At 33.9% G+C, this 13,901-nt stretch overlaps 1 protein-coding gene across 1 annotated transcript; it reads right to left on the minus strand.

The window, feature by feature from the left end:
• Positions 1-205: 205 nt before the first annotated feature.
• Positions 206-3,833, minus strand: LOC105107380 (Plant calmodulin-binding protein-like protein). The gene is made up of 2 exons (XM_011001279.1): positions 762-3,833; positions 206-638 (listed from the first exon to the last, which is right to left on the minus strand). Exon 1 carries the CDS (start codon positions 3,611-3,613, stop codon positions 776-778), a length of 2,838 nt encoding a protein of 945 aa, XP_010999581.1. The 5' UTR covers positions 3,614-3,833; the 3' UTR covers positions 206-638; positions 762-775.
• Positions 3,834-13,901: the final 10,068 nt, after the last annotated feature.

Consider the following 13,901-nt stretch of genomic DNA (forward strand, 5'->3'; position numbering starts at 1 on the left):
TCGACATGGTTGTCCCTCTTCCTTTTAACAATCTAATTGAGACTGGATAATCATGTTCCTGTTTATTCTTGGAATTGATAGTTTAGTCTCTTCACGACCTTGACCTGACATTATCATGTATTCCGGTTATGAAGTTGTTTAATCCATAACCTCTTAAAGATTGCACAGTGACATGGATGCTGGGAAATGTGACTGGAGATAAAAATAATCAGATAAACACAAACATAAATTCATTAGTTACTGCACAATATTAGACATAATAACCACAATACATTAACAACATTTGGAGGAAGAAGAGTTTCTCCAACAACATATTATAGATAGTAATCATCTGGATGACAACTCAGTCAGATTTCATACTGCTATTACATATGTAGACAAGACTCTTCAGTTGGACTTCATCTGCAGAGATTAGGAGAAACTACCGAACACTGCATCTGCACTTGAATCTTCATTCTAGCCATCACATGATTGTCTGAACTCTGAAGTTCTGAAAGTGAACAGAATAAGATGTTTCTCTACCTGAGATTGTAGTTTACGTCTAGAACTTGGGCCCTGGCTAGCAATAATAATCTTCCTACTTCACCAACTTTTATTATAGGTAGAATCTACCTGTGTAGCTTCCATTTTAGCATGATCTGCAACGAAATGTTAAAGGAATGCATGATTTGTCACATATTCTCAGTGGTCTTTAATGGCATTTCAACTTTCACTACTGTAGCCAAATAGAAATAACGCCTGCAAAGTAATGTCTTATTTACCTCAGTGAGTGACATCAGCTACAAGCTTGAATCGGTCTTGTGTGAGAAAATGCTGCTGGTGCATGCCTGATACGAGTTTCATATTTCGGTGTTGGCAAGACTTTTTCAAAAGCTTCAACAAGTAGTGCCACCTTCCTCTTCCTAGCTGGAGCGAGTTTGGTGACAGTCTGTCGTAGCGCATAATCAATCATCCATTCTTCAGAATTTTTCCTTTCATCCATCATCTGGTGCCTGAGATCGACCTTTTCTGCCTCTGGATCCGGAACAACAGGAAGGAAATTTGGTTCTCTTGGGTTGAATTCTCTCTCTTCCTCCAGGTCCACGATGGGTTTCTTGTCTCCAAATGTCCATTTCCTGTTGTTGCAGGTATCGTGAAGTTCTTGATCGGGATTTCCTCTTGTGTATAAAAATGGACGCTTTGATCCTATGCTGGTTCCATTGTTGGCAGAGAGGAGGGTTTCTGCCGTATCTGACTTGTTACAAACTTCCACTTCTGTCTTCTCAGCATCTCTTGTATCATCTCTTGTTAAATTGATTTCATGCACTCTTGAATCACTCTGTGCCTCAAAATCCATGGCAGTTAGGATTTTGATCTTGTTAGCCTCATCTTGATCTTCGTCAGATAAGTTCTGGCTCTCAGGAACATTATTTGTCTCATCATGTTCATCCAATTGGTGGTTATGAGGCTCAGTTGGAGTGCTGTGGGCAAAAAGATCTTGACTTGAACTGCTGTCTTCAACAGTTACATCAAGCTGGCAAGCTTCAGTTGTCATGTGGTTTCCATAGTCATCTAGTTCAGCATCATCTTGATCAGCTTCATAAAAACTCTGAGGGGAATCAGAAATTTCAAATGTGAATTCAGCATTGGCAACTTGCTCTCGATCTTCTGTTGCATCTCCAGCTTCACCATAAGGGAGTTCAGAAATGGAAAAATCTTGATTATTCTCCGCGACCTTGATCTGTTGATCAATGGAATCCTCCTTGTTTGTTCCAACCATATCCATCTTGTCAGAAATCTGAGGAGAATCAGCAATTTGGTTCTGAAGCTTCATAGTTGCATGATCAGTTTGAAGAGATGTATCCTCCTGGTGACCATTTAGAACTTCAGCTGAAATGTCTGTGGTGCAATCATTTTCATCATATCCAAGTTGAGGATGTGTTTCAGTGACATCATTCTCCGTTTCATGAACTCCTTCCTCCTGAGTTTTCTCCCTGGCCTCCTCGGTTTTAAGCGCCTCAGATGCATCTTCAGCTGAAGTTAAGTCCCGTGCCCCTTGGATAGATTCGAGAATCTCCCAATAATGGAGTATGCCATCCCACTCAGAATCACTATCGCTGCATTGCATATCAATGTAGGCAGTTTCCTCTGCAAAAAGTTCTTGCAGTATCTCATCAGCTAGAATTTCCTCTGTGCAGTTGCTGACTGCGTTGTCTGATATAATGATCTCACAATCCTCATGCCTATCAAGTTTCTTGATTCCTGTTGTGCCCTCGACTTTGGTGCAAAATTCATCTTCATCAGGCTTGTTCAAATCATCAGCTTCTGTAACAACCTCTGAAGTAGAAAGTTGGCCCTCCTCCCACTCCATGTCAGTTGCTTCAGAGATGTTATCATCTTCATCCATGCTTGCTTGGCATTCCCCTTCCATGTCACTCCTGTTTTCACAGTTTCCCATGATTGCTTCTTCTTCGGACAAGGTTGACGAGCAGTCCGTATTCCCATCCCTTTCATCTTCTATTCCTGTAACATCAATCTCTGGTTCATTGGTATTATTGAAATTTTCCTCAAAATCAATCTCTGATCCTTGTAATTCATCTGGCAAGCTCTCAGAAACTTGATTGTTGCTGTCTTGTTCAGCTGTTCCTTCATGGCTAGTGTAAAAACAGGACTCGTTAATCCGTCTTTCAGGTTCTCCAGAAAAAGCGCTATCTTCTGTATTTTTGGAGAAGATTTCAATGAAGAAATCCTTGCCGGTTTCTTGTATCATAGGTTTGTCGCCATGAATTTCTTCTGTTCCTTCACCAGATGGCCTGGCTCTACGGGGGGATAAAACCTCCCATTTCATGCTTTTCTGGACCTTCAACGAATGCCTCCTTGCCTTCAAGAAGCACTTAAGTGGAGGCACAGGTTTGTGATGATGACCGTTAAGAGAGCAATAGGTGTATGGGCATACCTTCTTGACAGAAGTTCCCTCTGATTCAGTACCCCCGGGATTAAGCATAAGGTATGGAGGAAACTTGGAGTCCTTCAGGGTTGAAGAACAAGTAGCTGTTTGTGCACTCACGTCTGCACAAAGAGCTACCCTAGAACATTTTTTCGCAGTACCTCTCATTGGCTTAAAACTGGGAGTCCTCACCAGCTTCAAACTAGATGTCTTTGATAAAGTTCTTGCCTGTTTGTTACTAGAAGCAGGGCTAAATTTCGAACTACCAGAGTTTCTACGATGCAAGTTCTTGCCTTTTGAACCGGCTTGAGTATTCAAGGGACTCACCAGGGAACACTCCTTTCTCGCCTCTGAACTGCTGGTGGACTTCATATAATTCGGCGAACCATCAGTTGTTTTGATCATAAGCTGCTTCTGTGGTGTTGCTTCGGTTGTCGGAGCATTGAGAGGCGGCGGCGGCTTTCCAGGCTGTGACATGGATTTCCTCAAAGGTGATGATGATTTCAAGCTCTCAATATCAGAAAGCTTGATTGATCTTGACCTTTTCATTTTCTTCTTCATATCAGGTCCTCCATTCTTTCCATCCTGATGCTGACAAGAATTTGGTTTCAGGTTCCCCAACCGCTTCTCGGCTTTAACATGATCAGCTTGGATACCAAGCTTGTTGGGTACCTTTCTTTGCACCATCTTCAAAGAAAAGCCAGCAGCAGCAGCATGAATTTCAAATGGAAATTTGATGCTAGTTTTCTTAGAGATGGGGAGGTCTAGCTTTGGAAGGAAAGTGGTATTGTTGAGGATTGAAGAAATGAATACTTCTTGACAACCAAACAACTAATCTTCTTCTTGTTGAGTTTCTTATTGTTTTCGGTGGGTAGGCCTTTTGTTTTACTTCATTGGTCATAGGGGCAGAACTTATTTGAACAAAAAGGCTGAGATAAATAGTCTGATGCTGACTTCCACCCTTTATTTAGGCATTTTCTGTATTGAATTATTTATTTCTGCATTTTAAAAATATTTTTAAAAAATATAATTTTTTTATTTACTTTAAATTAATATATTTTTAATATTTTAAAATCATTTTGATGTAATAATATTAAAAATAATTTTTAAAAATAAAAAAATTATTAATATATATTTTGACATGAAAATTTATTTCAAAAAAAATATATAATCACACTATCAAATAAGTACATATCATGAAAATATTGCACTTGATTAAAAGATTATTAAGAAGATATTTGAAATTATAGCAATAGTTATTTTTTAATTATTTCTAGTTTAGAAAAATATTAAAAAATATCTTTTAAGAAAAATATTTTTAACATTAACATATTAAAGGATTTAGAAACACTAAAAAATTAATTTAAATGTTTTATTTTTTAAATTTTGATGAAACATAGAATAAAACTCAATCTCAAACACTTCTTTGAAAAATTGACACAGAAACCATTTCAAGAAAATTAATATTTTTTTAATTAATTTTATTTCATTTTATTTTTATATTATTTATTGTAATATTTTTCTAGTTTTTTTTTTCTATTTCAATATAATATTTTTTCTAGTTTTTTTTAATCGGTATTATATATAAAGATTGCAATAGTTTTTTTTCTAGTAAGTAGTAGTGTGAAAGAATAAAATTAAATATTTTGAGTTTTTTTATATTTATGGTGTTTTTTTTGTTTTTAAGTGTTTTGATCTATAAGGAACTATTTTATCATTTGTTTTTCTTTGTGTCACAAGAATTTTTGTTTTTAAAAAAATAAATATTTTTTTTAGTTAGTTTTATTTCTTTTCATTTTTAATTTTTTATTCTTTATTAAGATGCTTTTCTAGTTTAATTTTTTATTTAAAAAAATATTTTTTCTATTTATTATTATTATGGTTTTCTAGTTTTTTCAATATAAAAGATTGTAATAGCATTTTGATAAGTAAAAACATAAAAAAAAAATTAAATATTTCAAGAAACGTCTCATACTTATGGTATTTTTGGTCAATGAAGGTTATGACAAATAATGAACTCCTTTATCATTTGTTTTTGTTTGCAGTAATTGATAACAGAGTCCAACGATTCTTAATTTGCATCAATGACAGTTTCTAATTAAAAGCTAAACTCGAGAACGAGTTCAATTCAAACTGATTTAAGAGTTTTTTTATAAAAATAAATATTTTTCTTAGTTGATTTTATTTCTTTTTATTTGTATAATCCTTTTTTAGTTTTTCTCATACTTGAATATATTATTTTTTTCTAGCTTATTTCTTTTTATTTAGTATTAATAGATTTTTACTGTTTTTTTTCATACATAGAGTTGTAATAGTTTTTTTGATAAGTTAAAATTTTAATAAATAAAAATTAAATATTTTGAGAATTTCTTAATACTTATAATGTTTTTGATTTTTTATGGTTTTAATTTCCAATAAACATCTCATCATTCACTTTCTTTGGTATTAAAAAAATAAAAAAGGCTTGGGTTACTTGTCATCAAGTCAACTCACATGTTACCGAATTTATTTTAATCAATAATTTTAATTAAAATGAAATAACTCTTTATTTTTTTATATACACACAACATAGAACTTGTCCCTAAAAATCTAATCAAAACAAAGAATATAGCTAAGCTAATAATGTTTTATTCGATCGAAGTAAAAACTTTTTATTTATTTATTTATTTATTTATATGGGGTGTCCGGATGAGCTTGTGCCCATCAGGATTAATTTTTATGACCCACTGAATACCTTGCAAACCTAGTAAGCATGTAAGATACTATAAAGATGACAAATATATACATCAAAACTCAAATCCAAATATAATAAAAAAAGACAAGTTCTTCCATCACTAAACCAAGCACTAAACGCAGAGTAACGAGGCAAATGACACTAACTTATTGCATATATGAGTCGTGAATTTTCTATGTAAACCTGCAAAAGCAACGAGGCAAATGACACTAACTTACGTACACACAGGTGATGATTAAATGCCCTGACCCATTAGCTTTTATCTCATGACATGACTACCCCCTCCTCCCTTATCCAGACGAGGGGTCTCTTTTCTATTAAAACTGAAAATAATATACCTAAGTTCAATGTGTGTTTCACTCGGTGAGGTGATCTAAAACTTGAACTGAATTGGGATTTAAAAACACAAATGAAGATGCTTTAATTAAACCTAAATGACTTATTAAATTAACAAGATTGATCAGGTTTAAACCTAGTTATTAAAAAAAAATCAGGACTTTATCATTTAAAATTATTAAAAAAATAAATTAAAACAACAACTGGGACGATCCATAATGACTAATGGTCCCATGGCCAATGCAAGCCATGTCCCCTGCGTGCAATGATTACTGATGGCCCCTAACTAACGATCTTCTCCTCATATTTTTTCTCAATTCTCCTAAAATGGTATTTGAAGAAAATCCATGAGACCCCATTTTCTGCAAGAATATAGTACTGCGGAGGATTTTTCCTGTTTTATATTATCAGCTGTTCACTGGGCGGCCACCAGCACCACGATTGGGCGGTAGAACTTTACAAAAGAGGAGCTATGGTCGGCAGGATTAGGCTGCTTTGTGGGGCCTATTTTCGCCCTAAAGGTCCATTTACAGACGCTCCTCTGCTCTATCTCCAATGAAAAAAGCACGGCGCCATTGATAAAAAGACACGAGACCCTGAAGCAATTGATAATCTTTGCTCGCACGGCACAGGCCCATGCCTGAATTCTTTTTTAAGGTCCTTGCTTTTTTTTCAGGGTCAAATACATGCTTATAAGCTCAAGTTGATGAGTCGAATAGAAACCTTGAAACGAAGTTAATTTGAATAAAAACCAGGTTTTTAAGCTGACACAGTCTGAATTAGTACATCACTGGATTGACTCGTCGGGCCGGGATTTCTGAATGTGATAAACCATTGTAACGAACTTGGTGTCCCACTAGGAAATTCAAATTGCAATGTGTCTGCTTCCAAGGGTGAATTTTATGCAAGAATTAGTGTAGGGTTTGATGACTTTCAAAAATGCACATGCACATACGGACAAGTTCAACTGAGATTTTGGACAAATACTGGCCAAATCTTGATGATTTACAGGCGAGTTTAAAAATGATTGTTGGACTTTATCTGCTGAGGGTTTAGACTTCAAATTTGATTCAAAAAAATAAAAATTCAAGCCGAAAATGTTGTAAGGAGACGTATCTGTGTGCTTGCTGTATGTAATTTGACTTGGCTGGTGTTCTAGCTTAGCATGGGATATGGCTCAGTTCAAGGTCTAGATTGCCAGTTTATTCAATTTTTTGATGAAATAACATCGGTTTTTTTATATAGATTAAAAAGAAAATTGAAACAATTTTATTTTGGGTAAAAATTATTGAAAGAAACAGTGTCTTTTCCAGATTTGATTGAATTTAATAACTATTTTCTATATATATATAAAATGAATCTCTTATCCCAAGTTATGCTCTGGACTCAGCGATCATCAGGATGACTTGCACAATCAAATTGGATTTAATAATTATGCTCTAGACTCCCTATAATAATATAATTTCCTAACAAAAAATCTCTTCTCGGACCATACTTACATCATCCAATGGTAAACCAGATTCGAAAAATCTCAGCAACCCTACATGGCTTTGTCGCTAACACTTGATCAATTAGCCAAGGTAATAGATAAAAGGTGGACTCTTTTCCTCAAAACCCTAGGTTACTTTAGTTTCCCTAAATGTGAATCACCTTACAAGTTAGGGCTTACTTTCTCAAGTTTTGTAGACTCCCACCGACACTGATTACCCTTTTGCCTCTCCTTTTGCTAAGGGTCACAACTTTTCGTAGACTTTGATCTAATGGCTGCTATCGCTGCAGTTTCGTTTCAAACACTGTTTATAAAAAAATATTTATCAGTTTATGTTTAATTAATGGGTCCAACCCCTTATTCCCACTGTAACTAAAATGATACGATGAGGATTTGTCAGCATTGATAGTTTGATACGGTCATGATCCACCATCAAGCTTCTTTTAAGGGTAGAGATATTCTGGGGTGTGCCCTAACAAAAACAAAATAAGATATTTCATGACAAAGTTATTAAACTTCGGTCCAAAACTTATAATTTGAGAAAATTAACTTGAAAACAAGTGTTTTTTTTTTTTAAAAAAAAATCTAATAAGTTTTAATAAGTTAGAAGTGAACTTAGAAAACCAAATCAATTCTCATCGAGTTTAATTTAAAACTCAACTTATATTAGGTAATGAATAGACAAATTACTAGTTTAATCCACTAAGCTAAATCGAGTTTAAAACACTGCTGTTTTGATAGAAAAGAAAATATAAATTCAAGATATTGGTGGCATATTGAATGCAGACAAACATATATTATATTCCACTAAACAATATCCAACCCTATCATAAATTCTAAAAGCTCCATCCATCCATCAATTTGCTATCATATATATATATATAGCATTCTTTTATCACCATGACCTTCAGGGACTCAGACTTTAGGCTAGAGGCCATATAAACAAATTAAAAAAATTAATGCATACCCTAGCTTGGTGTGGATGGTTTGTTGCAAATTTACATAATAATAAAAGACAAATAGATTGATAATAAAAAGAAATTATGAGCATGGGTCCTCAAGACTCCCCTACAATTGACAATATTTATTGCTGGTCCTCTATATTTTGGACAAATTCAGCCTTGAATTCTCCGATGATGGACAGAAAGAGCATGGCCTAGACACCGGTGGACCACTATACAGATAATCCCATGTCTTGTTTCCCTTCATAAACAACTTTTTCAAAACTAAAGAGAGTAAACAGTCCAAAAATACTCAAAAGCAATGATAAGGATTGCAACCTTATATATATATATATATATATTATATAAAAAAAATCAATATTTTACACGAGTCGATGACTTAAATAATTTATAAGCTTCAAACACCACGTCTCTTTTCTTTTCAAGAGAGTCGTTTTTTTAGGATAAAACCCATCTTGCTAGGTGGAGACATATATATATATATATATAAAAGAGGATCAAGATTAGTAAGACTTTTCTATGGAGGAACACAATTTCAATTTTACTAGTTTTGGATCTAAAATCTTAAATTATTCAAGGGATCAGATCGAGGATTATTTTTTTTCAGGGATCCGGGGCCCTGCCAGGTCTCCCCTTGCTACGCCCCTGCTACCATGAAACCATAAAACTTATTATCAGATAATACTTCTTGGAGGTTTAGTGCTTGTCTGGGAGCTCGTGAATATGCTATTAATAAGGTTTGTTTTTTTTTTATTATTAAGATATGAATTTTTTTATTGAAAAGGTTTTTCTAGATTGTTTTGACGGATCAATAATTAAAAAATATAAATAAAACCTTAAATTTTATCATATAATAAAATAATATAATTTACTTTAAGTAAGATGTATATAAAGTGCTAATATATTTCATTTACCAGCTTGCATACCCTATCTTTAAAATCAGTTAGGTTTTTAGTAATATTGTTTTTTAAAATATTTTATTTTTATTTAGAAATGCATTTAAATAATATTTTTTATTTTTATACATTTATTTTTTTTTCATCAAAATATTAAAACAATATAAAAATAATAATTTAAAATTAAAAAAAAAAAAAAAATTAATGATCATGTAACGGAACTAGGCCGACAGCATCATCAAAAAATAAGGAGATGTGAATGGGTTTGGTGCTTCTTTTGCAGGTCTAGGGCGTGCAATATCCATGCCATGATAGTTTGCAAACAAACTAAAAGACAGGTCTTAGTGGTATGCATGTAACATTCTGTTGTCTGATTCTGATACACACTTCCTTTGAGAACTGCCAAATTTCCCGTGAAATATCCCATCTTATCTTGTTCCCTATATTCATTCAAGTTCTTTCTTTTCTGGATAATGCTAGTTTTATAATAATCATCCTCATCTCAATTCCCTTCTCAATGGTTCCCTTGTTGCCACTATGTAAAGTTTTGGCTTACTGCCAAATTTTGGCTCTCCTTATAAATGAAATGTGGAAAATGAAACCCTAAATGGATGTTACTTTATTATATATATATCATTGACACTCTGGACACGCGGGTGAGGGTCTCCTCTCAAGAGTCAAACCACCACGGGGAAGAGCTCGTCAACTCGAGATCCCTAATCAACTGTATATTTACATGTGTATTGTATCCCTAGTCGATTGTGATCTTTTCCTCTAGTTAACTTCTTACACTTGATTACTTGATTATTGACAGCTGAGCTTGGAGCTCACTTGCCTAAATGGATGTTATCATTTACATGCTGATACTTTTTCTTGATGATTCCAAAGCAGTAACTTCCAAGCTCTGTCACTGTTGCTTGCTTGCAACATTCTTGAAAGAATAGTCCATTATTTGATAGTGAAGATTCTTTCTTTCCAGGAAATTACGATGCTCGTGTTCCTATGGTGCCAGATACTTTAAAGAGAGTGCTTTTTCATAGTGTAAAGCATATAGGGACTGAAAGTTGATTAGCTAATTAATTACTTAAAGAATTGGTTTGACAATGAGTAATTGCTCATTGGAGATTGATTGTAAACCTAATCAATGATTGATGAGATGCATAGCTTAGCTGATTAGACTTGAGGGACCAAAGCAACTTTAAGAGAAGAAAAAATAAAAAGAGATTGAGAGTAACTTTCAAAGATACAGTGCCATTTTAGATACAACCAAGAGCATGGTTGTCATACTCCATCAAGTAATAGACTCGGAAAAAAACTTGGATCATTGGATTATTAGATCAATATTTGAGTTGTTGGGTAAACTCATGTCGACTGTTGTTATTAAAGCAACATCATTTGTTTTTTCTTTAGTTGTTAAATTGACCTGATTTAGCTAGTTTAACCGAATTACTAAAAATTCAGGCCGAATAGGTTTTATGAGTTCAACCGAATCATTAAAAATCCAAGTTTTGGTGAGGTTAATATTTTATCTAGTTCAACTAGAATTTTAGCCCGAGTCATGCTTTCGAGATCTCGAGTTTTTCCAAATCAACTTGCAGAAGCTAAACCAGGTAGCATAGTCAAGGAGAAATATTTTATCAAGAATCTACTTTTTGTTTGATGCAAAACATAAGGTTTCTTTATCTCTAAAAAGAGAAGTTACAGGTGGCTTCCTAAATGCAATTGCATGCAAATAAAGCCACGAAAGTTATACAGAATGGATGAGAAGATGTCTAGTGCCAAATTTGGTGATGAACACAAAGGCTATGCTATGGAGACTTGACAGGTGACAGCCATAAACATTACCAGCAAGTTTACCATAAGAACTCTACTTCATAAATGTCACTTGACCAAATGTTTAAGATTCAATGGTGAATTGTTAATTTTCTGGTGAGAAATCCTGCAGGTTAAGTTCTTGCAGGCTGAATTTTATAAACAATCAAGGTTATACCAACCATTGCTTAAGAAGTCAAGGATTAGATGATCAACTGGGATGCTTTAAGGGCTCCCAGTGTCAGATATTGAAGATAGGTAAGATGAATAAGCGGGGATCAAGGCACCTAATCACTTTTTGAAAAGGAAAAATTAAAGTATTTGGTAAACCTTTTTAGAATCCATGGCAGCATCTTTAGGTGGAGTATGTTTTCATTTAATCAGACGAGGAAGACAAAAATCTTGTTGGGAATCTGCTTTTTGTTCGAGGCGTAAGAAATATGGCATCTGTTTTCTTCTAGGGAAAAAATCATCTACTTGGAGCGTGGACTGTTGAGTGAGGATCCTAGCCTTCAAGTCTAGCCTCGACCTGATGATTGAAAAAACCTATTTATTTTATTAAAATAATATCATTTTAATTTTTTTTTAAATAAAATGTTAAAGATTAAGTTGATACGAGTCATCAATCCCCGACTAATTGGACCTTGAGTCGGGTCAATCCATGGCCTGGTCTTGTAAATATTGTGAGGACTCATGGGAAAAAAGAATTATATTTCGGGCATGGTTACCTCCTTTGATTGGTTGATGATGAGGTTAGTTGTACCAGCACTAGCATAAGAAATAATATGGATTTGTGTAGAAGGAATGATTTTTGTATTGGAAATTTATTAAGAAAATCATAATCTGTAAACTTAGGCTTTGATTGTCACAAATTACCTATCAGTCACCATCTTGGGAGTCAAAGCTCATCTATCTCTACATCAGGAATTATTTGGGAGTAAAAAATGTTGTAAGAACCCTAATGACCTGGTAGCTGTTTTGGAATTAGAAGCATGGTGCCCTGATTTGAGTCCTGACTTGAAGATTTTACAGTATTGAGTTAAATATAATTAAATATGTGATAATGGCCTGCCTGCAGCTGCTTTAGTGACTGCAGAAAACATATTTTGAGGCTGTGGAAATAGAATGGACACGCACATACATTTCCAACCTCCAAAATATAACTGTGGTAAGAAAAGTGATTCATGCCGCAAAACTCAACTAGTTAGCAACTAAGCTAACTAAGATTTAGATTATTGGAGTTGATTAGAGAAGATTCACAAGCAAAGCAGGGGCACCACCACGTACAGTTGCTCAGCCCGCTTGCATCTCTGCTTGATTTCTGATAGAAATTAAACAGGTTATGCTCATGCTCTTTAACAAGCTCATTCAAATATGAGGACGCTTTCTACAATATTGTCTGCGTTTGTTTAGAGATGGATTAAGCTGGAAGAGGGCGGCAAAACTTAAAAGTCATGTTGTATTATTAGCCAAAAAGGTGAGCAGAAAAACTAATCAAATTGAACAAGATAGTATTCATACAGATATGTGAAGGAGAAATGTACACAGTTATTCAGAAATCATTCATGAATTATTGGTACAGTGATCAATCACTTGTGAATCTTCCATGATTGGGCTATGTGGATGCTTTTAGAGGAGTATTTATGGATAAATGAAACATGACTAAGCCTTAGAAGAGGTATTGATAGCGTAGAGTTATTCTTAAACGAAAAAACTCATAACTTTCTATCTGGTAATTGGATTATACTAAAATTTGATCAAAAAGTTTTAAAAGCCCAGTTTTATAAGAGGACAATCAGACAAGGCCTGAAAACTTGAAGAGAAAATATTAAATAATAAAATTTTAAATTTAAATTCTTGTATAGAAGCCTATTTTAGTAGAATTTTATGCTATTGTGCTTGTTGTTTTTGTCGTGTTATTTTAATTACTTGCTACTACTGGATAGACATGATAAACAAAGTTACAATGACATGTTGGATATAATTACAGAAGTAAAACAATGATAAAACACATATCACAATAATTAAATTAAGCTGCAGATTAACAATAAAGCACAAAAGCAGAAAGCAGCCTCAGGTGCGTACATAGTCCTCGTGAGTTCGAGGCAGCAAGACAACTTTTGGCCAAAAAGGGAGGATTATCAGGAACATGGCAGGTTATTGCTTTCTGTGTTTTTGGCATCCTAAATCTTCAAAATCAAGGATGTTTGCTTTCTGCATAAAGGATATGCACTGAAATTAAAATACTCAATATTGCTTTCACATGAATTCTTCTCTTTAAACCATGCAACTGGCTGAGAGTACACTACTCTTGGAAAGAATAAAATAAACACAAAAAAAAAAAAAATTAGTGAAAAGGGTCTCACAATTATATTTTATTTAGGAATATTTTTCTTTTTGCCTTTCCAAGAGGTTTGCAGCTTTGTAAATAAGTTTAGTAGGAAAATCAGAATTCTAAATCAGGAAACAGCAAGGTAAAATCTAAAATTAAACTAAAAATATAAAAAATAAAAGGGAAAACAATGAATTTTTCTCAAGCAGCATCTTCCAAGCCTAATGTTAAGGTTTTTCGAACAGTCTTCTGAACCTCAACTAGTTATAACTAACCGACTCATAGAATCAGGTTTATAGAATTTCCTAATCAAATTTGAGTGTCGTACAATATTTAGATCCAAAGTTGTAAGTTTTTTTACCAGGCTATTCATCTTGAGCGAACTGGTCCCGTATTAGACTTAGTTCTGTCCTT

The sequence above is a fragment of the Populus euphratica genome, unplaced genomic scaffold (genome assembly GCF_000495115.2).
Source record: "Populus euphratica unplaced genomic scaffold, PopEup_1.0 scaffold157.1, whole genome shotgun sequence".
NCBI classification, from domain to species: Eukaryota; Viridiplantae; Streptophyta; class Magnoliopsida; order Malpighiales; family Salicaceae; genus Populus; species Populus euphratica.

Bases quoted from the DNA above. Each gene is read 5' to 3' on its own strand.
- LOC105107380 (XM_011001279.1), bottom strand. From the start codon at position 3,613: ATGGTGCAAAGAAAGGTACCCAACAAGCTTGGTATCCAAGCTGATCAT.